Source organism: Symphalangus syndactylus, chromosome 21, assembly GCF_028878055.3.
Source record: "Symphalangus syndactylus isolate Jambi chromosome 21, NHGRI_mSymSyn1-v2.1_pri, whole genome shotgun sequence".
Lineage (NCBI taxonomy): Eukaryota > Metazoa > Chordata > Mammalia > Primates > Hylobatidae > Symphalangus > Symphalangus syndactylus.
The window spans coordinates 24,081,933-24,101,855 of NC_072443.2; the positions used below are offsets into that span (position 1 = coordinate 24,081,933).

The following is a 19,923-nucleotide window of genomic DNA, read 5'->3' on the forward strand; positions in this document are numbered from 1 at the left end:
TTTTGAGATGGAGTCTAACCCTGTCACCCAGGCTGGAGTGCAGTGGCGCAATCTTGGCTCACTGCAGCTTCTGCCTCCCGGGCTCAAGCGATCCTCCTGGCTCAAGTGACTCTCCTGCCTCAACCTCTCGATTAGCTGGGATTATAGGTGTGTGCCACCATACCCTGCTAATTTTTGTTATTTTATTTATTTATTTGTTTGTTTGTTTGAGATGGAGTCTTACTCTGTCACCCAGGCTGGAGTGCAGTGGCGCAATCTCAGCTCACTGTAACCTCTGCCTCCCAGATTCAAGCAGTTCTCCTGCCTCAGCCTCCCAAGTAACTGGGATTACAGGCGCATGCCACCATGCCCAGCTAATTTTTGTCTTTTTAGTAAAGATGGGGTTTCACCATGTTGGCCAGGCTGGTCTCGAACTCCTGACCTCAGATGATCTACCCGCCTCACCCTCCCAAAGGGCTGGGATTACAGGCTTGAACCACTGCGCCCGGCCTTTATAATTTTAGTAGAGTTGGGGTTTCACCATGTTGGCCAGGCTGGTCTCAAACTCCTGACCTCAAGTGATCCACCCACATTCCAAAGTGCTGGAATTACAGGTGTGAGCCACCGCACCCGGCCTGAAATTATTATAACCACCCCAACAATTGTTGAACTAAATTGAGCATCAGGATGATTTTTGAAAACTGATTTTTTTTTAATGTTCTCCCTTTTCTATAGAGTTATTTTTTTCTGCTAAGAACAGACCAAGCAAAGGTTATGGCAATATCCTGAGCACTCAAAATACAGCCCTGCACCAAAAAGAAAGGCTAGAAACTTCCCTGAAGTTATCCATTTGGCCAAGAGGGAAGCATTGAAAGTGACTGATTCTCAAAAACTGTACTCAGCATGTTGAAGGCACAACAATGCTAGAACTTATATTGGGATGACATGTTCTAGAATACAAATGATGTTGTAGATTTATGATACTTGAATTAATGTTTTGAGGAAGGTTCTCAGGGTCTCTCTTGAAAGGCTTTAATTCCTGCCAAAGGTCCCTTACAGGAGACTGGATGGAATGCTTACTGAATCTGTGAGGACATGAAGCCCCACAGATTTGTATATCTAGCTGGCCACAATATTATACTTTTCAAGACATTTTTATGTTAATTTTTTAGAGGTGGGGGAAGCTTTACTCTGATTATTCTAGGAGCAGAATTGTCGTTGTTAGATAAAAATACAGTGCCAACACATGTTCATCTCTTTAGGAGCCAAGAAAGCATTTCTTTGTTGCAACTTTCTATGTTTGTCACATAATCGAGTACTTTTCTAAAAAATAAAATAATTTTAAGTACCAACTCTGAAATCTTAGAATCCTTCCCCTATCTCACCTTCCATCTGTAACCAATTACCTCTGACCAGGTGTGGTAAGTAGAATAATCCCCCCTGCCCACCACCAATGATGTCCACGTCCTAATTCCCGGAATGTGTAAATGTATTAAATGTCCAAAGAGACTTTGCAGATATGATTAAGGACACTGATAGAAGGAGATGATCCTGAGTGATTTGGGTGGGCCCACTGCAATCATAAGGGCCTTATAAGAGGGAGGCAGGAGGCCGGGCGCGGTGGCTCACGCTTGTAATCCCAGCACTTTGGGAGGCTGAGGCGGGCGGATCACGAGGTCAGGAGATCGAGACCACGGTGAAACCCCGTCTCTACTAAAAATACAAAAAAAAATTAGCCGGGCGTGGTGGCGGGCGCCTGTAGTCCCAGCTACTCGGGAGGCTGAGGCAGGAGAATGGCGTGAACCCGGGAGGCGGAGCTTGCAGTGAGCTGAGATTGCGCCACTGCACTCCAGCCTGGGCGACAGAGCGAGACTCCGTCTCAAAAAAAAAAAAAAAAAAAAAAAAGAGGGAGGCAGGAGATAAAAGGAGTAGTAGGAGATGCAACAACAGAAGCAGGAGGTTGGAGTGATGCGAGGAAGTGGCCATGATCCAAAGAATGTAAGTGGCCTCCAGAAGTTGAAAAAAGCAAGAAACAGATTCTTCCCTGAAGCCTTCAGATGCCCTGCTGACACTTTGATCTGATCTGCAGAAATGTAAGAGAATAAATTTACCTTGTTTCAAGCATACTGTGTATGGTAATTTGTTACAATGGCAATAGAAAATGAACACATCAGAGGTTGGCAATGCTTTAGTCATCTGAGTAATTGTTTCTGGAGGTTAGGTAATCTATCCAGAGCAGAGCACTGGGAAGGGACAAGGCTCACACATAACCTAGGCCCACTGACTGATGCTCCTGGGCTCATGGCCTCTTAGTCCACACTCCTCAGTTATGGTGCTGGTTAGGAAAGGCACGAGCACATTTGTTACATCTCAGCCTTGCTTGTCAGCTTAGGGGATGCTGGATTAGTCAGAGTTCTACAGAGAAGCAGAATCAATAAGGAGTGTACAGGTGTATGGACAGGATAGATAGATGATAGATAGACAGATAGATAGATTTTAAGATATTGTGGAGGCTGGCAAGTCCAAAATCTGATGGAAGAAGCCTCTCAGGAAAGAGGTGCGGCTCAAATCCAAGGCAGTCTGCTAGACAAGCAGGAACTGCCGATGTAGATGAAGTCTACAGGCAGTCTGCTGGGGAGTTCCCTCTTGCTCTGAGGTCAGCCTTTTGTTCTATTTAGGCTTTCAGCGGATTGGATGAGGCCCACCTACATTATGGAGGGCCATCTGCTGTACCTGAAGTCCACTGATTTAAGTGCAAATCTTATCCAAAAATACCTTCACAGAAACAACCAGAATAATGTTTGACCAAGTATCAGGATGCCCCATGGCCCAGCCACGTTGACATATAATATTAACCATCACAGCTGCCAAGAAGACATCTGCATCCACCAAGTGGTCCAACATTTTCCCAACAAAGCATTTGTCATTTAACTTTATGCTAGAGTCAGCTTAATGAAAAGGACCTATACAAAAACACGTCATATCCATGAGAAGCGAACTCTTCAAGAAAAATACATGGCCAGAATTTATGACAGAATGGAGATTGTTCCACTCCTTTTTCCTCCTTCTCCACAAGTCAGTGCATCCAAAGCAATTTATCTTTGCAGGACTCTCACTCTGCTGTACAATCTGGGAGCCATCTTCCTTAACCTTGATAGAGGAAAAGCATTGTCATTCACAATTCACTCCCTACCCACAATGGGAAGCTTAACTTCTCTGGTTTTCTTTCTTGCCTATTCTTTCTCTTCTCTTCCCCTCTCCCATCATCTTGCTCGTCTCCTTCCTCTACATTTTTTTTTTTTTTTGAGACAGAGTCTCACTGTGTCACCCAGGTTGGAGTGCAGTGGTGTGATCATAGCTCACTGCAGCTTTGACCTCCCAGGCTCAAACAATCCTCTCACCTCAGCCTCCTGAGTAGCTGGGACTACAGGCATCCACCACCGCACCCAACTAATTTTTTTTTTGGTAGAGATGGGGTCTCTCTATGTTGCTTAGGCTAGTCTCAAACTCCTGGGCTCAAGTGATCCTTCTGCCTCAACTTTCCCAAGTGTTAGAATTACAGGTGTGAGCCACTACACCAGGTCCTTCCTCCACTTTTCTAATTCTTCATCCTTGTGAACTGGTTGGTGAAAATTTGGAAAAATAAAAAAAAGTAAGTGCTATTCTACCCTTTCTCCAACTCCTGGCAACAATGCTGGAGAAGGAGGAGATATAAAGTGAGTGTGAGATTGACAGAGAACAATGAGAATCAGTGAGAGATTCTGAATGTGTAAGTGTGTGTGTGTCAGCGTGTAACTGGTTAGAAACCCAACGGGGTTTTGAGGTGCTTTTATTTTGGTGTATATTTTAAGTGCAAGGGCAAACGCAGTAAGGTATAAAATGGGGCAGGTTGAAATTACAGGTGAATGAAAGTGTAGACTTGACCTTTACTTGAAATTTACTTATTAAATCCCTACCTTGTGTGACAAGTTCACAATGTTGAGGATACCAAAATGAACCACCTGCCCCTATTTGGAAGGCACTCATCATCTCACACCAACCTTTGTGTCCTTTTTAATCCACCTGCACTCAGCCCACACAGTTGCACATGATTCCATACCCTCCTTACACAGGTTTCTCTCGGTTTCCTGTATGTCAGTCTGCTCCCGCTCCCAAAGACAGAAAAGGGAATGCTCTCACAAGGCAGCACCAGGCTTCCAACTCCCTCTGTATTATCCCAGAGCACCTAAGTCCATGCAGAGGTGTTCAAGTTGATAGAAACCTACTGACTTGGACAAAACAATATCTTTCCCAGCCTGCAATAAGCCCTCCTTGATGAAGGCTGGTTTTTCATCTGGTTTGTTTCATGGTACAGGCTTTATTAACCAAATTTTAATAAAAGAAAACCAGCTTCGGGCAGCTGCTGGTGGTTTTCCTTTGCAATGTGTCCAACAGAATTGCACAGTGCCACAGCCTATGGTTGTCAATATTGTTGTCTCTGGATGTTCGTAAGTGATAGGACTGCACAGCAGATTTCTGCTGGCTTTTCCACTGGGTGAGAGAAAGGGAAGCCCATGTCTGAGAAGGGGGTTTCTTAGAGCCTGGGAGTCACTCAGGCACTCAGCCCAGAGTCACCTTCATTAGGACTGTCTCATGATTCCATTGCTAAATCTACTTTGGTTTGGCAAATAGAAATGCGGCCCTTTGAAGTATTTATCACTACTAAGCAGGTTCCTAAAAACTTCATTCTCCTTTACCTGGTGACAGTGTTGATATTTTATTGGCACTTCTTAGTTAAGTGCATTTTAGGGCATGCTGTGGCCCCTTTAATAAAATCTGCATGCCTGCCCCCCCTTAAAATGGCTATCTGGTAAAATGATTAGAAGAGAAGGAGATGAAATTATGAGATTTGGATTGCAGTGACTCAGAGTAGCAAGAGCAGCTCATTTAGAAGGGGAAAAAAACTTAACTGCAAAGGGTCAGGCTTGTACAATACCCCCATTCTAATCCTGCGGTGGCTGTGAAGTGATTCAGAGCTACTCTGACAAATGTAGGAACTTTCAAAGTCTGGGGAGTGAAATATTGTCTAATAATGAATCTTCCTTTTTTGATTAGTGTGGAACGTGTATCCCGCTTCCAGAGGCAGGACTCAGTTTTCTTATTCATTTTCACCACAGTTGGAATGGAAAAATTGAAATCATTGCTCTAATGACAAGAAGCATCTTATGGTGCTCAGAGCCAGCAGTCAGTACAGACAGGCACAGACGGGGGTGCCTTTTGCTCCTTTTTTATATGGAAAGAGCTTCACTCCACTGAAATAGATGATTTTCTAGTGGAGGCTAACATTGTAATAACAACATACTCTGATGGGTTTTCTTCTTTTTTCTTTATAAGGATTTCTCAGTTTTATGTCTATAATTGACATCTATGGACCAGCCATAACAATGTATTCCTCAGTCTAAGGTGAGGGACTTTTGAGAGGTCCAGGAGATTCCAACTGGTTTGTGGAAACTCGAGCTGCAGAACTCCAAGAAGTAGGAGGAGGGTGGGAGAGACAAGTAGGGCCTTTATCTAGGGAAGGTCAGCAAAACTTTTGAATTTCTGTATTTCTCCTAAAGGTGAAAAATGAGGAAAGAAAATTGAAAGGGAGAAGGGAGACATGAAATAAAAAGAATTAATGAGGATTGAGCCCCTTATGTGTCAGCCCAATTAGAGGTGCTTTACCCACATTACTGCATTTAATCCTCACAACGGAGTGAGGCAAATCTGTTGCCTCTCCAGGAGTCACTTTCCTCACCTTCCATCCCTCCTGTCCCAGCCCATGTCACATGATAACAGTTAAATGCTAGAGACCCACTTTGCCTTCATGTTAACAAATGACCAAGGGACCCAGTTCTGACTATGGGACATAACACTAAGTCTGTTGGGGGGAATTGGAAAACAGTTTTCCTTCAAGAACAAAAAAAAAAAAAAAAAAAAAAAAAAAAAACAAGCACACATGAGAAGAGCTCTCTTGTCACCTGAGCTGCTCCTGGCTTCCTACATAGCAATGTAATTGTCTAAGGACCCAGTACTTGGAGCTGCAGCAGCCATCTTGCAAATAAGAGACCAAAAGTTTTCATGTGAGGACAGTGGAATGGAGGATGAAAAAAGCTTCATTCTTGATGACATTGTTGAGACCACTGATTCAGCCCTAGAACCACCTACTTTTGGATGTCTTTTTGTGTAAGATAATAAAGCTCATTATTTCAGTCACTTTTAGCCAGATATTCTACTGCTTGCAGTCAAAAGCATTCTAATAGACACAATATGACTATTTCCATCTTACTAAATTTGTTTCATCCAACAAACCAAGAAAATTAATTCATTGACCATTACAGTAGAAGCAAAAGATACTTTATAATCTCTCTGAAATAAAATAAAAACAGTCCTTCAGTTTTTAGCTTACTACATTTCCTCCTCACTGTCCTTCATGTATAGATAACACATGATGGTCACGAAATGACCATGTACCACAGATGGTAACCTTATTTCCTATTATTTCTTGTGGCATAGGTGCTAAAAGGTTAATCCCAATCATCAACCACTGGCCTTAGAATTTGGCCAACACCCTTCTCCACTGAGAAGTTAGAGACAGATAGAAGTTTAGACACTAGTATTGTGAGGCCAATCTAACATGAACCTTTGATTATGACCTCCTACCATGATGATGATGATATCAGGTTCACAGTTTGGGACAATTCTGCAGAACAAGAAGGATGTGCTCAAAATGGTTCTTAGTAAAATCATCAGTCACATTTAAGCTTTTAGTCACAGACATAACATATTACACACTATATGACATTTTCAAAAAGACGAAAGAAGAAGATTAGTGGTTGCCATAGGTTCAAGGGTGGAGGAGGATGTGATAATAAAGAGAGATGACAGGCAGGAGTTTTTTGGGAGTGATGGAACTGTTCTGTATCCTGATTGTGGCAGCAGTTGTGTGAATCTATGCATGTTTATTCCTTGAACTGTATACCAAAAAGAAGTCAATTTTACTGTAAGATTTTTAAAAATAAAAGTAAATTCATTCCATAAAACCTGGCTCCTAGCCATTTGTTAATTAGTCCAAATTGATTTATTTTTTCCCTTCAATTGTTAGCAAGAAAGAAGGAAATACGATAGTTAGTTACTGCTAGGCCTTAAGAATACAGTAGACGGTCAGGGAAGGAAAATATCTAGGTTTGATTGCTGCAATTGACAAGTGTTTGGATTCACCAAGAGGCATGGAAGAGAATAATGTTTCATGAAACAAAACTATAACTTTTAAATTGCTGGGGCCTCTTCTGATAACTTTTTGGGCTGGGAATTAAAGCCATTTCCTAGTTATAAAAGCTCAGGGTTTGTGATCATCTCAACTGATGCAGAAAAAACATTTGACAAAATTGAACCTCTTTCATGATTTAAAAAAACAACAACACAACAAATTAGAAAAAGAGGAAAACTATCTTCACACAATAAAGACCATATATTAAAAACCCACAGCCAACATCATACTCAACAGTGAAAGACTGAAAGTGTTTCCTCTAAGATCAGGCACAAGAAAAGGATATCCACTTTCACCACTTCTAATCAACATAGTACTAGAAGTCCTAGCCAGAGCAATTTGGCAAGAAAAAGAAATAAAAACATCTGAATTGGAAAAGGGGTAAAACTATCTCTGTTCACAGGTGACAAGATCTTATATGTAGAAAAGCCTAAAGAGCTCACTGAAAAAAACTGTTTAAACTAATAAATTCAGCAAAGTTGCAAAATACAAAATCAATACACAGAAATCAATTGTGTTTCTCTACACTAAGGATGAACAATCCAAAAAGAATATTCAGACAACAGTTCAACTTACAATAGCATAAAAAACAAGTGGGGTCCCAGGTGTGGTGGCTCACACCTATAATCCCAACCCTTTGGGAGTTGAAGCCTGGGAGTTCAAGACCAGCTTGGGCAACATGGAGAGACCCTGTGTCTACAAAAATTTGTAAAAATTAGCTGGGGGGCTAAGTGTAGTGCCTTACACTTGTAATCTCAGCACTTTGGGAGGCTGAGGTGGGTGGATCCCTTGAGGTCAGGAGTTTGAGACCAGCCTGGCCAACATGGTGAAACCCCATCGCTACTAAAAATACAAAAATTAGCCAGGCATGGTGGTGCATGCCTGTAGTCCCAGCTACTCGGGAGGCTGAGGCACAAGAATCACTTGAGCCTGGGAGGTGGAGGTTGCAGTGAGTTGAGATCGTGCCACTGCACTCCAGCCTGGGAAACAGAGTGAGACTCTGTCTAAAAAAAAAAAAAATTAGTTGGGCATGGTGGTGGTGGCACACTCCTGTGGTCCCACCTACTCAGGAGGCTGAGGTGGGAGGATCACTTGAGCCCAGGAGGTTGAATCTGCAGTGAGCCATGATCCTGCCACTACACTGCAGCCTGGGCAATAGAGTGAGATCCTAACCCCTCTCCCCCACAAAGAAAATATGTATATACTCACACACACACATATATAATATAGATACATATCTAATATGCATACATAAATATATATAAATACCAATTTGGAATAAAGTTAACCAAAAAGGGGAAAGACTTTTACATTGAAAACTACAAAATGTTGCTGAAAGAAATTAAAGAAGACACCAATAAATGGAAAGAAATTCCATGTTATTGATTGAAAGGCTTAATATTTTTAAGATGTTAATACTACCCAAAGCAACCTACAGATTCAATGCAATGCCTATCAGCATCTCAATGGCTTTTTAAAAAATTTTTGTAGAAATGGAAAAATCTATGCCAAAATTCGTAATCTATCCCAAGTAACCAAAATAATCTAAAAAAGAAGAACAAAGTTGGAAATCTCACATTCCTGATTTCAAAACTTACTACAAAGCTATAGTAATTAAAACAGTGTGGTACTGGCATAAAGACAGACATATAGACCAATTGACCAGAATACAGAACCCATAAATAAACTCTGGCATATATGATCAAATAATTTGTGACAAGGGCCAAAACCATTCAGTGGTGAAAGAACAGACTCTCAACAAATGACATCATGAAAACTGGATCTCCAGATGCAAAAAAAAAAAAAAAAAAAAAAAGAAAGAAAAAGAAAAAAAAGAAAAAGAAGAAGAAGTTGGATCCTTACTTATACCAAATACAAAAATTATCTCACAATGTACCTAAACATCAGATGTGAAAGGATGAAACTCTTAGAAAACTCTGGTAAAAGCTTCACTACATTGGATTTGGCAATGATTTCATGGATATAACACTAAAGACAGAAGCAACAAAAGAAAAAATGGACAAACTGGATATCATTATAATTTAAAAATCTTTTGCATCAAAAGATACCACCATCACTCCCAACAAAAGTGGATTCCATCCACTGTACAGGTTCAGTGAAACAAGATGTACACTGAGCCTGACTCCCCGTGGTAAGCCTGAAAGATGGTGTCATTTTCTTGCGGGCAACAGCTATAAAAGCGCTTCCTGCATCATAACCCAAAATGCTAGAATTTCAAAATAATGATCACCTGCAACTCTCAAACAAACAAAACCATTAATGATTTCCAAAACAATGAATAGATAAAATGTGCAGTATTTCTTAGAGGACTAAATAATATTACATTGATTATGCTACTTAAATTTTCAATAATCCCTACAATCTGATTTTTGCTTTTAAGAATTTACATTCTTCTTGAAAGCAGATTTGAATTCAAAATTTTTATATTATTCAGTCAAACAAATTCTTCCTACAGAAATAAAAGAAACTGTAACTTTAAGTACTTTTCAGCTACTGAGACAAGATAAAATATCTAGAGGATACAAAATATTTTACATGTACTTCCTGCATTTGTAGAGACCCTCATCCTTCAATACTTGTGAAATGGTGATTGGGTCAACAGCAAAGAGTTCTTGAGGTAAATTCTGCAATTCTATATGACATAATTCAAATGTATCCATTTGTCAAAATCAACTCTCTGCATTTTCAGACAAAATTCAGTTAATGTCAAATTAAGGCAAGTGCTAAACCTCGGCAATTTAAAGTTTGAAAAATATTCCCAACCAGATGTGGTGGCTTACACCTGTAATCCCAGCACTTTGGCAGGCCAAGGCAGGCGGATCACTTGAGGCCAAGAGTTTAAGACCAGCCTGGGCAACATAGCGAAATCCCATCTCTACTAGAAATACAAAAAAGTAGCTTGGAGTGATGGCACACACCAGTAATCCCAGCTGCTCGAGAGGCTGAGGCAGGGGAATTGCTTAAATCCAGGAGGTGGTCTCAAAAAAAAAAAAAAAAAATGAAAGAAGAGACGAGAAGAGGAAAAGAAAAAAGAAAAGAAAGGGCAAAGAAAATAAAATAAAAGAATTATACAAACTATGTGACCTTGAAGAAGTTATTTCTCATTAAACCTCAGTTTTAAAAGGTAACAACAGCACAGTACAATAGTCCTCCTTATCTGCATGGCACATGTTCCAAAACCCCCAGTGGATGCCTGAGACCACAGACAGTACCAGAACCAATTGCTCATTTGGAACACGTTTCAGTTCATGTCTTCCACCCACAAACTTTTCCATCTTAGTTAAGCACTTATCATATACTGTGGACATAACTTTTGCAGTCTGAGGTGCAACAGGAAAACTAGCACACATTTCTCTTTCTTTTTTCATGACAAAAATGGATAAAATTCTTACTGTGGATCTTAGCAACCTCAGCATACTATTTTTTGTGTTTCCTTATTTAGTTGAGAACGTTCAGCTTTTCGTTTAAAGCAAATACTTTACGGCTTCTCTTTGCCATATCTAAATTGCCAGCATCACTACTCTTGGACTTTGAGGTGATTATTAAGTAAAATAAGGGTTACTTGAACACAAGCACTGTTGATACTGCGACAGTCAATCTGATAACCTAGAGGGCTCCAAGTCACTGTCACTAATGGGTGGGTAGCATGGACAGCGTGGAGATGCTGGACAAAGGGATGGTTCACATCCCCAGCAGGATGGCCCAAGATTTCGTCACGCTACTTAAAATGGCCTGCATTTAAAACTTATGAATTATTTCTGGAATTTTTTATTAATATTTTCAGACCACAGTTGACCTCAGGTAACAGAAACCATGGAAATTGAAAACCATGGATGAAGGGGAACTATGATATCTGTCTCATAGAATTGCTAGAAAGGTGAGAAATCCACCCACAGCACTTAGTGTCAGAGTAAATGACATCTAGAAAGGGCTCAATACATACTAGCAATTATTACTTACCTGGATACTTTTCCATGACCTTTTGTAAACCATATTGCTTATAAATTGCCCCACTAGAGATATCCATTTCATATCCTATTGCCTCATACAATTTCAGTTGCTAGTCAAGCCCATATTTAATCCTATAATGACAAACAAATATGAAGTTCAATTTTCTTTAAATAAAATCACATCACAAAAGCAGAATTATTACTAAAACAACTCAGCCTCTGGCAAGATATTTTATGGATTTTCATAGGCTTTTTCCAAGGTAAATTGGTAATTCTTCATCATAAAAGCAGTCACTACGGCAATACTTCAACTGACTCTTGCATGACTGAAAGAGACCTTGAAAATAAAATAGCAAAATAGTGACAATTAAAAAAAATCCAGCTGCCTATTAATGGTAAAGTTCAGGTCTATTTCATGACTACTTCTACTCAAATAAATCCTCTGCCTCTGAAATATGACCAATGGTGAAGGAAAAAAAAAAGACACTATCGACTGAGTAAAAACGCAACTCACAGAATGGGAGAAAATATGCACAAATCATGTATCTGATAAAAGATTAATATCTAGAATATATTTTTTAAAATTCCTACAACTCGACAACAAAAACCAAAACACCCAGTTGAAAATGAGCAAAAGGACTTGAAAAAATCTCCAAAGACGTACAAATGGCCAATAAACACATGAAAAGATGGTCAACATCTAATGATTAGAGAAATGCAAATAAAAACCACAATTAGATACAATTTCACACCAATTAGGATGACTGTTATTTAAAAAAATAATAATAACAACTTTTGGCAAAGATGTGGAGTAACTGGAGCCCTTGTGCATTGCTGGTAGGAATGTAAAATGGTGCAGCCACTAGGGAGAACAGTATAGCAGTTCCTCCAAAACTTGAAAATGGAACTACCATATTATTCAACAATTTCACCCCTAGGTATATACCTGCTCATGTTCACAGCAGCATTATTTACAATAGCTACAAGGTAGACACAACCCAAGTATCCACTGAGAGATGACTGGATCAATAAAATGGGGTATATACATACAAAGGTCTATTATTCAGCCTTAAAAAGGAAGGAAATTCTGACACATGCTACAACAACATGGATGAATCTTAAAAACATTATGCTGGCCCGTCGCGGTGGCTCACGCCTATAATCCCAGCACTTTGGGAGGCCAAGGTGGGTGGATCACGAGGTCAGGAGATCGAGACCATTCTGGCTAACACGGTGAAACCCCGTCTCTACTAAAAAAAAAAAAAAAAAAAAAAAAAAAAAAATACAAAAAATTAGCCTGGCGCGGTGGCGGGCGCCTGTAGTCCCAGCTACTTGGGAGGCTGAGGCAGGATAAGAGCGTCAACCTGGGAGGTGGAACTTGCAGTGAGCAGATACCGTGCCACTCCACTTCAGCCTGGGCGACAGAGTGAGACTCTGTCTCGAAAAAAAAAAGACAAAAATTATGCTAAGTGAAATAAGCCAGTCACATAAAAACAAATGCTATACTATGCCACTTATATGAGGTACCCTAAAATTCATGGAGAAAGAAAGTGGAACAGAGATGATTACCAGGGGCAGAGGAAGGGGAGAATGAGGAGTTGTTTAACGGATGTAAAGTTTCAGTATCGCAAGCTGAAAAGAGTTTGAAGGTGGACAATGGTGATGGTTGTACAACCATGTGAATATACTTAATGCCACTGAACTCTATACTTAAAAATGGTTAAAGCGGTCCTGGGCTGCAGTGGCGCGGCGGTCGCCATGATGGTCACGGGGCTTGGCAGCTGACCCCCGGGCTATGAGAGGGCCCAGCGCCCCGATCTCGGTGGCCACTGCTAGAGCGCGGCCTGCGCCATGGCCACTTTCGCCGCCTCCTCAGAGCATTTCGAGAAGCTGTACGAGATCTTCCGCAGCCTCCATGAAGACCTACAAGGGGTGCCGAGCGGCTGCTGGGGGCGGTGGGGACCGAAGAGAAGAAGTTAAACAGGGATTTTGATGAAAAGCAACAGGAAGCAAATGAAACGTTGGCAGAGATGGAAGAGGAGCTACGTTATGCACCCCCGTCTTTCTGTAACCCCATGATGTCTAAGCTTCGAAACCAGCAGAAGGACCTTGCCAAATTCCATTGGGAGGTGAGAAGCACACCTTTGACAGCCACACCTGGAGGCCGAGGAGACATGATATATGGCATATATGCTGTAGAGAATGAGCATATGAATCAGCTTACAGTCTCAAAGGGCAATGCTTCCGCAAGGCAATGAAAGCCTGAAACAGGCCACCCAAAGTACTGAACGTTCTCATCAGATTGCCATGGAGACTGACCGGATTGGCTCAGAAATCATAGAAGAGCTGGGAGAACAGCGAGACCAGTTAGAACGCACCAAGAGTAGACTGGTAAACACAAGAGAAAACTTGAGCAACAGTCGAAAGATTCTCCGTTCAATGTCCAGAAAAGTGACAACCAACAAGCTGCTGCTTTCCATCATCATCTTACCGGAGCTTGCCATCCTGGGGGGCCTGGTTTACTACAAATTCTTTTGCAACCATTAAACTTCCTTTAGGGAGGGGTTTGTGGACCAGAACTTTGACTTTGTGAATGCATGATGTTAGGGATGTGGATGGAATAAGCATATTGCTGCTGTGGGCTAACAGTTCAGGGATGAACTGTGTAGCCAGACTGTGGGAGGAGGGAGGAAAGATGGAAAGCCACTTAAATGAGAAGGAACAGCAACAAGACCAGTATGATATACCAAGGTAATAAATGCTGTTTATGACTTCTTTAAAAAAAAAAAAAAAGGTTAAAGTGGTAAATGTATGTACTTACCACTTTAATCATTTTTAAGTGTAGAGCTTAACCATTTACTACTTTAACCCCCCACAGACACTCAAGATCAATGTGCCATGCCTGGAGTTTGGAATGGCAGATATGAAAAGCCCTTTTTGAGTGGGTAATTACACGTGCAATAACCATTTGAACAAGCCAAATATCAGTAAAGAAGATAGCATGATGATGGCTGCAGCTGAAAGCTGCAGCATCTTCTAAAAAGTCTTGCTAGTTTCATTGGGAATGAACCGTCTCCCTATCAATGGAGAGTTTTATTAACTTGGGTTTATTGGGTTCACTAAAATAGTCCCATTATTTAAGCATTCAAAAAGTTCTTCAGTCAGAGACAACTTATGTCACTACATCACCGAACAGAACTCTATCAAGGATGCTGTGTAGATAACTTCTTAGCACAAGGAATTCATTCTCCTAAATACATGGGAGCCTCCACATGGCCCTTTAAAAGACACTGACCTCTTTGAAATTAGGACTGCAAGATCTAGTGAACTGGGGGCAACTCCCAGTTGCACAGATTCTTCTGAACTCTGGTTCTCAGAAAGACTAAATGAAGGAATCATCGGAAGACTCAAAATAGAATCTGTCACATACCAATCCTATGAGATAATGCATGATCTTGCAGAGACATTAAGAAGAAGGAAGACGGATAATCTGAGGCTGTGTTTAACGTGGTTTATTGGCTTCTACGGACTCAAAGACCGTGGAAACAATCTTCTTCTTCCATAAGAAGAATATATATATATTTGTTAAACTGAAAATAATGGTTAAATCCCAGGATCAGGACCACTAGAAGGAAGGAGTTCCTGACTCCTTGACTTCCTTCCAGCCAGATGAGATACCATCAGTCTCTCAGCCAATACAGAAACAGTCTGTATTTCAAGATGTTCATCTTTGACCTCTTTTGCATCATCAGGGATTTTTAGATGGCCTATAGCTTCATGCAGGCTTCTTTGGCTCATACTAGTGAGAGTGTCCCATATAGACTAAGGTCAGTTTTTGACCTCTGGAATCCTCAATATGCTATCCTCAAGGCAGCTGCCTTCTTCCTAGTGTCTTATAAATTAGCTGTGTATTTTCTGGGATCAACCATATCCTTGGAAAACTGACTGCAGCTCATCCAAGAAACTTGGCCCCTATATTTCTCTCTCCAGAGACAGCTGTGTGAAGATTTCAGGAGCAATAACTCAGACAAAGGGTCCTCAGTGGTCAGCAGAGCCCCAAATTTGGATAAGGTTTCACTTGAATATTCATTGGCTTTAGCAGTCTGGCAAAAGTAGGAAAGAACTCCTAATTCCATGGGGTTAAATATCCTCCCTGAAACTAAAATGGAAAAGATTAACTGACTCATGGAAAGGATTCTGTGATAAATCTGATGTCCTGGGGCCACTTTCCTAATAGCACCTCCTCTTCTCATCACTCATCTCCCTTGTGTGTCTCTTGAATAATATCACTCCCAAGGATTTAATAAAGATTTCTCTGTCAGCAGCCCAAGTCAAAGCCTCTAGAGAAGCTGGTATATTGTTTGAAAAATCCTGGTCCCTCAGTCCCGATGAAGTATAGGAATAAAGAGAATGTAAGGGAAAAGATGTCTACTGGGGGCAGCCTGAAGCCAATAGTATTATGTGTTTAGAAAGGATTATGAGACATCAGACCAAGAGAGATATTTAAATAGACTAGGAGTTAGATGCTATTAGCAATTGTTGTTAATTTGGTATGATAATCATATTGTGGTTATAGTTGTATTTTTATATTTTTTAATTAGCGATAAATACAGGGATAACTAGTTTCAATGCATTCCACTTTATTGACATTAGCAGATATTGTGCTTTTTATAAATTGAAGTTTTGTGGCAACTCTGCATGGAGCAAGTCTATCAGTGCCATTTTTCCAACAGCATGTGCTCACTTCATGTCTCTGTGTCACCTTTTGGTAATTCTCACAATATTTCAAGCTTTTTCATTATTATTGTATCTGTTATGATGATCTGTAATCAGTGATTTCGATGTGACTATTGTAGTTGCTTTGGGGCAACGCAAACCATGCCCATGTGACAGTGAACTTATGAATAAATGTTGTGTGTGTTCCATCTGCTCCACCAGTTGGCCATTCCCCCATCTCTCTCCCTCTTCTCAGGCCTCCCTATTCCCTGAGACATAACAACAATGAAGTTAGGCCAATTAATAACTCTACAAGGGCTTCTAAGTGTTCAAGTAAAAGGGAGAGTTATATGATTCTCATTTTAAATCAAAAGCTAGAAATGATTAAGCTTAGTGCGGAAGGCATACTGAAAGCAGACATACACTGAAAGCTAGGCCTCTTGTGCCAGTTAGCCAAATTGTGAATGCAAAGGAAAAGTTATTGAAGGAAATTAAAAGTGCTACTCCGGTGAACACATGAATGATAAGAAAATGTAACAGTCTTACTGCTGATAGGGAGAAGGTTTTCGTGGTCTCAATAGAAGATCAAACCAGCCACAACATTCCCTTAAGCCAAAACCTAATCCAGTGCAAGGTCCCAACTCTCTTCAATTCTATGAAGGCTGAGAGAGGTGAGGAAGCTGCAGAAGAAAAGCTGGAAGCTAGCAGAGGTTGGTGCCATCAGGCATGGTGGCTCATGCCTATAATCCCAGCACTTTGGGAGGCTGAGGCAGGCAGATTGCTTGAGCTCAGGAGTTTGAGACCAGTCTGGGAAACATGGCAAGACTTCTTTACAAAAAAATAAAAATTTAGCTGGATGTACTGGCACATGGCTGTAGTTCCAACTACTCAAGAGGCTGAGGTGGGAGGATGGCTTGAGCCCGGGAGGTGGAGGTTGCAGTGAGCCAAGATTGTGCCACTGCACTCCAGCCTGGGTGACAGAGCCCGACACTTGTCAAAAAAAGAAGGAAAGAAAGAAAGAGAGAAAGAGAGGAAACAAAGGAAGGAAGGGAGGGAGGGAGGAAAGGAAAGGAAGGAAAGGAAGGAAGAAAGGAAAGAAGAAAGGAAGGAAGGAAGGAAGACAGAAAGAGGAAGGGGCCATCTCCAGAACATAAAAGTGCAAGGTGAAGCAGGAAGTGCTGATGTAGAAGCTGCAGCAAGTTATCCAGAAGATCGAGCTAAGATAATGGATGAAAGTGGCTACACTAAACAACAAATTTTCAGCATAGATAAAACAGCCTTCTATTGAAAGAAGACACTGTCTAGGACTTTCATAGGTAGAGAGGAGAAATCAATACCTAGTTTCAAAGTGTCAAAGGACTAGCTGGCTCTCTTGTTAAGGGCTAAAGCAGCTGATGACTTTTTTTTGAGATGGAGTCTCACTCGTTTGCCCAGGCTGGAGTGCAGTGGCATGATCTTGGCTCACTGCAACTTCTGCCTCCTAGGTTCAAGCGATTCTCCTCCCTCAGCCTCCTGAGTAGCTGGGATTATAGGTGCTTGCCACCACACCCAACTAATTTTTGTATTTTTAGTAGAGATGGGGTTTTGCCATATTGGCCAGGCTGGTCTTGAACTCCTGACCTCAGGTGATCCACCTGCTTATTAAGTTGAAGCCAATATTCACTTATTATTCTGAAAATCTTAGTGCCTTTAAGAATTATCCCAAATCTATTCTGCTTGTGCTGTATAGATGAAATAAAAGGCCTACATGACAGCACCTCTGTTTACAGCATGGTTTACTCAGTCTTTAAAGCCCACTGTTGAGACCTACTCAGGAAAAAAAAATCACTTTCAAAATGTTATTGCTCATTGACCAATGCTGCTGATCACACAAGAGCTCTGATGGACATGTACAGAGATTAATGTTGTTTTCACGCCTGCTAACACAAACTCCATCCTGCAGTCCATGGATCAAGGAGTAATTTTGACTTTCAAGTCTTATTATTTAGGAAATATATTTTGTGACCAGGCACAGTAGCTCATGCCTGTAATCCCAGCACTTTGGGATGTTGATATGAGCAGATTGTTTGAGCTCAGGAGTTCAAGACCAGCCTGGGCAACGTGGTGAAACCCTGTCTCTACTAAAAATACAAAAACTAGCTTGGTGTGGTTGCAGGCACCTGTAGTCCCAGCTATTCAGAGGCTGAGGTGGGAGGATCACCTGAACCCCAGAGGTCAAGGCTACAGTGAGCAATGACGGTGCCACTGCATTCCAGCCTGAGTGATGGGAGTTAGACCCTGTCTCAAAAAAAAAAAAAGAAATACATTTTGTAAAGCTATAGCTACCATAGATAGCGATTCCTCTGATGGATATGGGCAAAGTAAATCAAAAGCCTTCTGGAAAGAATTCACCATTCTAGATGCCATTAAGAACATGTATGATTCATGGGAGAAGATTAAAATATCAACCTTAACAGGAATTTGGAAGAAGTTGATCCCAGCTTTCACAGATGACTTCAGTGGAGGAAGTAACTGAAGGTGTGGTAGAAATAGCAAGAGAACTATAATTAGAAGTGGAATCTGAAGATGGAACTGAATTGCTGCAGTCTCATGATGAAACTTGAATGGATGATGAATTGCTTCCTATGGATGAGCAAAGACAGTGTTTCTTGAGATGGAATCTACTCCTGGTGAAGGTGCTGTTAACATTGTTGAAATGACAACAGAGGATCTAGAATATTACCTACACTTAGTTGATAAAATAGTAGCAGGATTTGAGAGTATTGACTCCAGTTTTGAAAGAGGTTATACTGTGAGTAAAATGGTATCATACAGCATCACATGTTTCAGGGAAATCTTTCATGAAAGGAAGAGTTCATTGATGCAGCAAACTTCTTTGTCATCTTCTTTTCAAAAATTATGACAGCTGATGGGCACGGTGGGTCATGCCTGTAATCCCAGCACTTTGGGAGGTCAAGGCGGGCAGATCACAAGGTCAGGAGTTCAAGACCAGCCTGGCCAATATGGTGAAACCCCGTCTCTAGTAAAAATACAAAACCTAGTTGGGTGTGGTGGCATGCGCCTGTAGTCCCAGATACTTGGGAGGCTGAGGCAGAAGAATCGCTTGAACCTGGGAGGCAGAGGTTGCAGTGAGCAGAGATCACGCCCCTGCACTCGAGAATAGGCAACACAGTGGGACTCTGTCTCAAAAAAAAAAAAAAATATGACAGCAACCCCAACCTTCAGCAACCACCACCCTGATCAGTCTTCAGCCACCAACATGGAGGCAAGACCCTCCACCAGCAAGTCATACACCAAAAAAAAGAGTATGACTTGCTGAAGGTTGAGATGATTGTTAGCATTTTTTTGCAATCAAGTATTTTTTAGTTAAGGTATACGCATTTTTTAGACATTGTGCTATTGCATACTTAATAGATTACAGTATAGCACAGAAATAACTTTTATATGCAATGGGAAACCAAAAAAAGGTGTGTGACTTATTTTATTGTAATATTTGCTTTATTGCAGTGGTCTGGAACCAAATTTGTACTATTTCCAAGGTGTGCTTGTACTGAAATATTTATGGGTGAAGTGATGATGTTTAGAATTTGCTTTACAAAATTCCAGCAGGCCGGGCGCCATGGCTCATGCCTGTAATCCCAGCACCTTGGGAGGCTGAGGAGGGTGGATTACTTGAGGTCAGGAGTTTGAGACCAGCCTGACCAACACAGTGAAACCCCGTCTCTGCTAAAAGTACAAAAATTAGCCAGACGTGGTGGCAGGCGCCTGTAATCCCAGCTGATTGAGAGGCTGAGGCAGGAGAATCGCTTAAACCCAGGAAGCAGAGGTTGCAGTGAGCCGAGATTGCACCACTGCACTCCAGCCTGGGCAACAGAGCAAGACTCTGTCTCAAAAAAATAAATAAATAAAAATTCTACCAAAAACAAATAAATAAAGAAATGCTGGTAGGGTAATTGATGAAATAAAATT

General features: G+C 41.1%; 1 protein-coding gene, 1 long non-coding RNA gene and 1 pseudogene across 7 annotated transcripts in view; 2 read left to right on the top strand and 1 right to left on the bottom strand.

Annotated features, from left to right (window-relative positions):
- Positions 1–1,811, top strand: part of LOC129471424 (cell cycle control protein 50C) — a 31,402-nt gene extending 29,591 nt beyond the window's left edge. The window contains exon 8 of the mRNA XM_055259949.2: positions 8–1,811. Coding sequence (XP_055115924.2) covers positions 8–18 — 11 coding nt within the window. The 3' untranslated portion in view covers positions 19–1,811. The remainder of the gene's footprint in view (positions 1–7) is intronic.
- LOC129471429 (uncharacterized) overlaps positions 1–19,923 on the bottom strand; it is a 150,078-nt gene that overhangs the window by 97,331 nt on the left and 32,824 nt on the right. The window contains exon 4 of one of the 6 annotated variants that reach the window (XR_010118621.1): positions 11,249–11,370. The exons of the other annotated variants lie outside the window; for them this stretch is intronic. This is a non-coding gene — a long non-coding RNA (uncharacterized lncRNA). The remainder of the gene's footprint in view (positions 1–11,248; positions 11,371–19,923) is intronic. 6 annotated transcript variants of the gene reach the window in all.
- On the top strand, positions 13,035–14,427 carry LOC129471427 (vesicle transport through interaction with t-SNAREs homolog 1B-like; annotated as a pseudogene).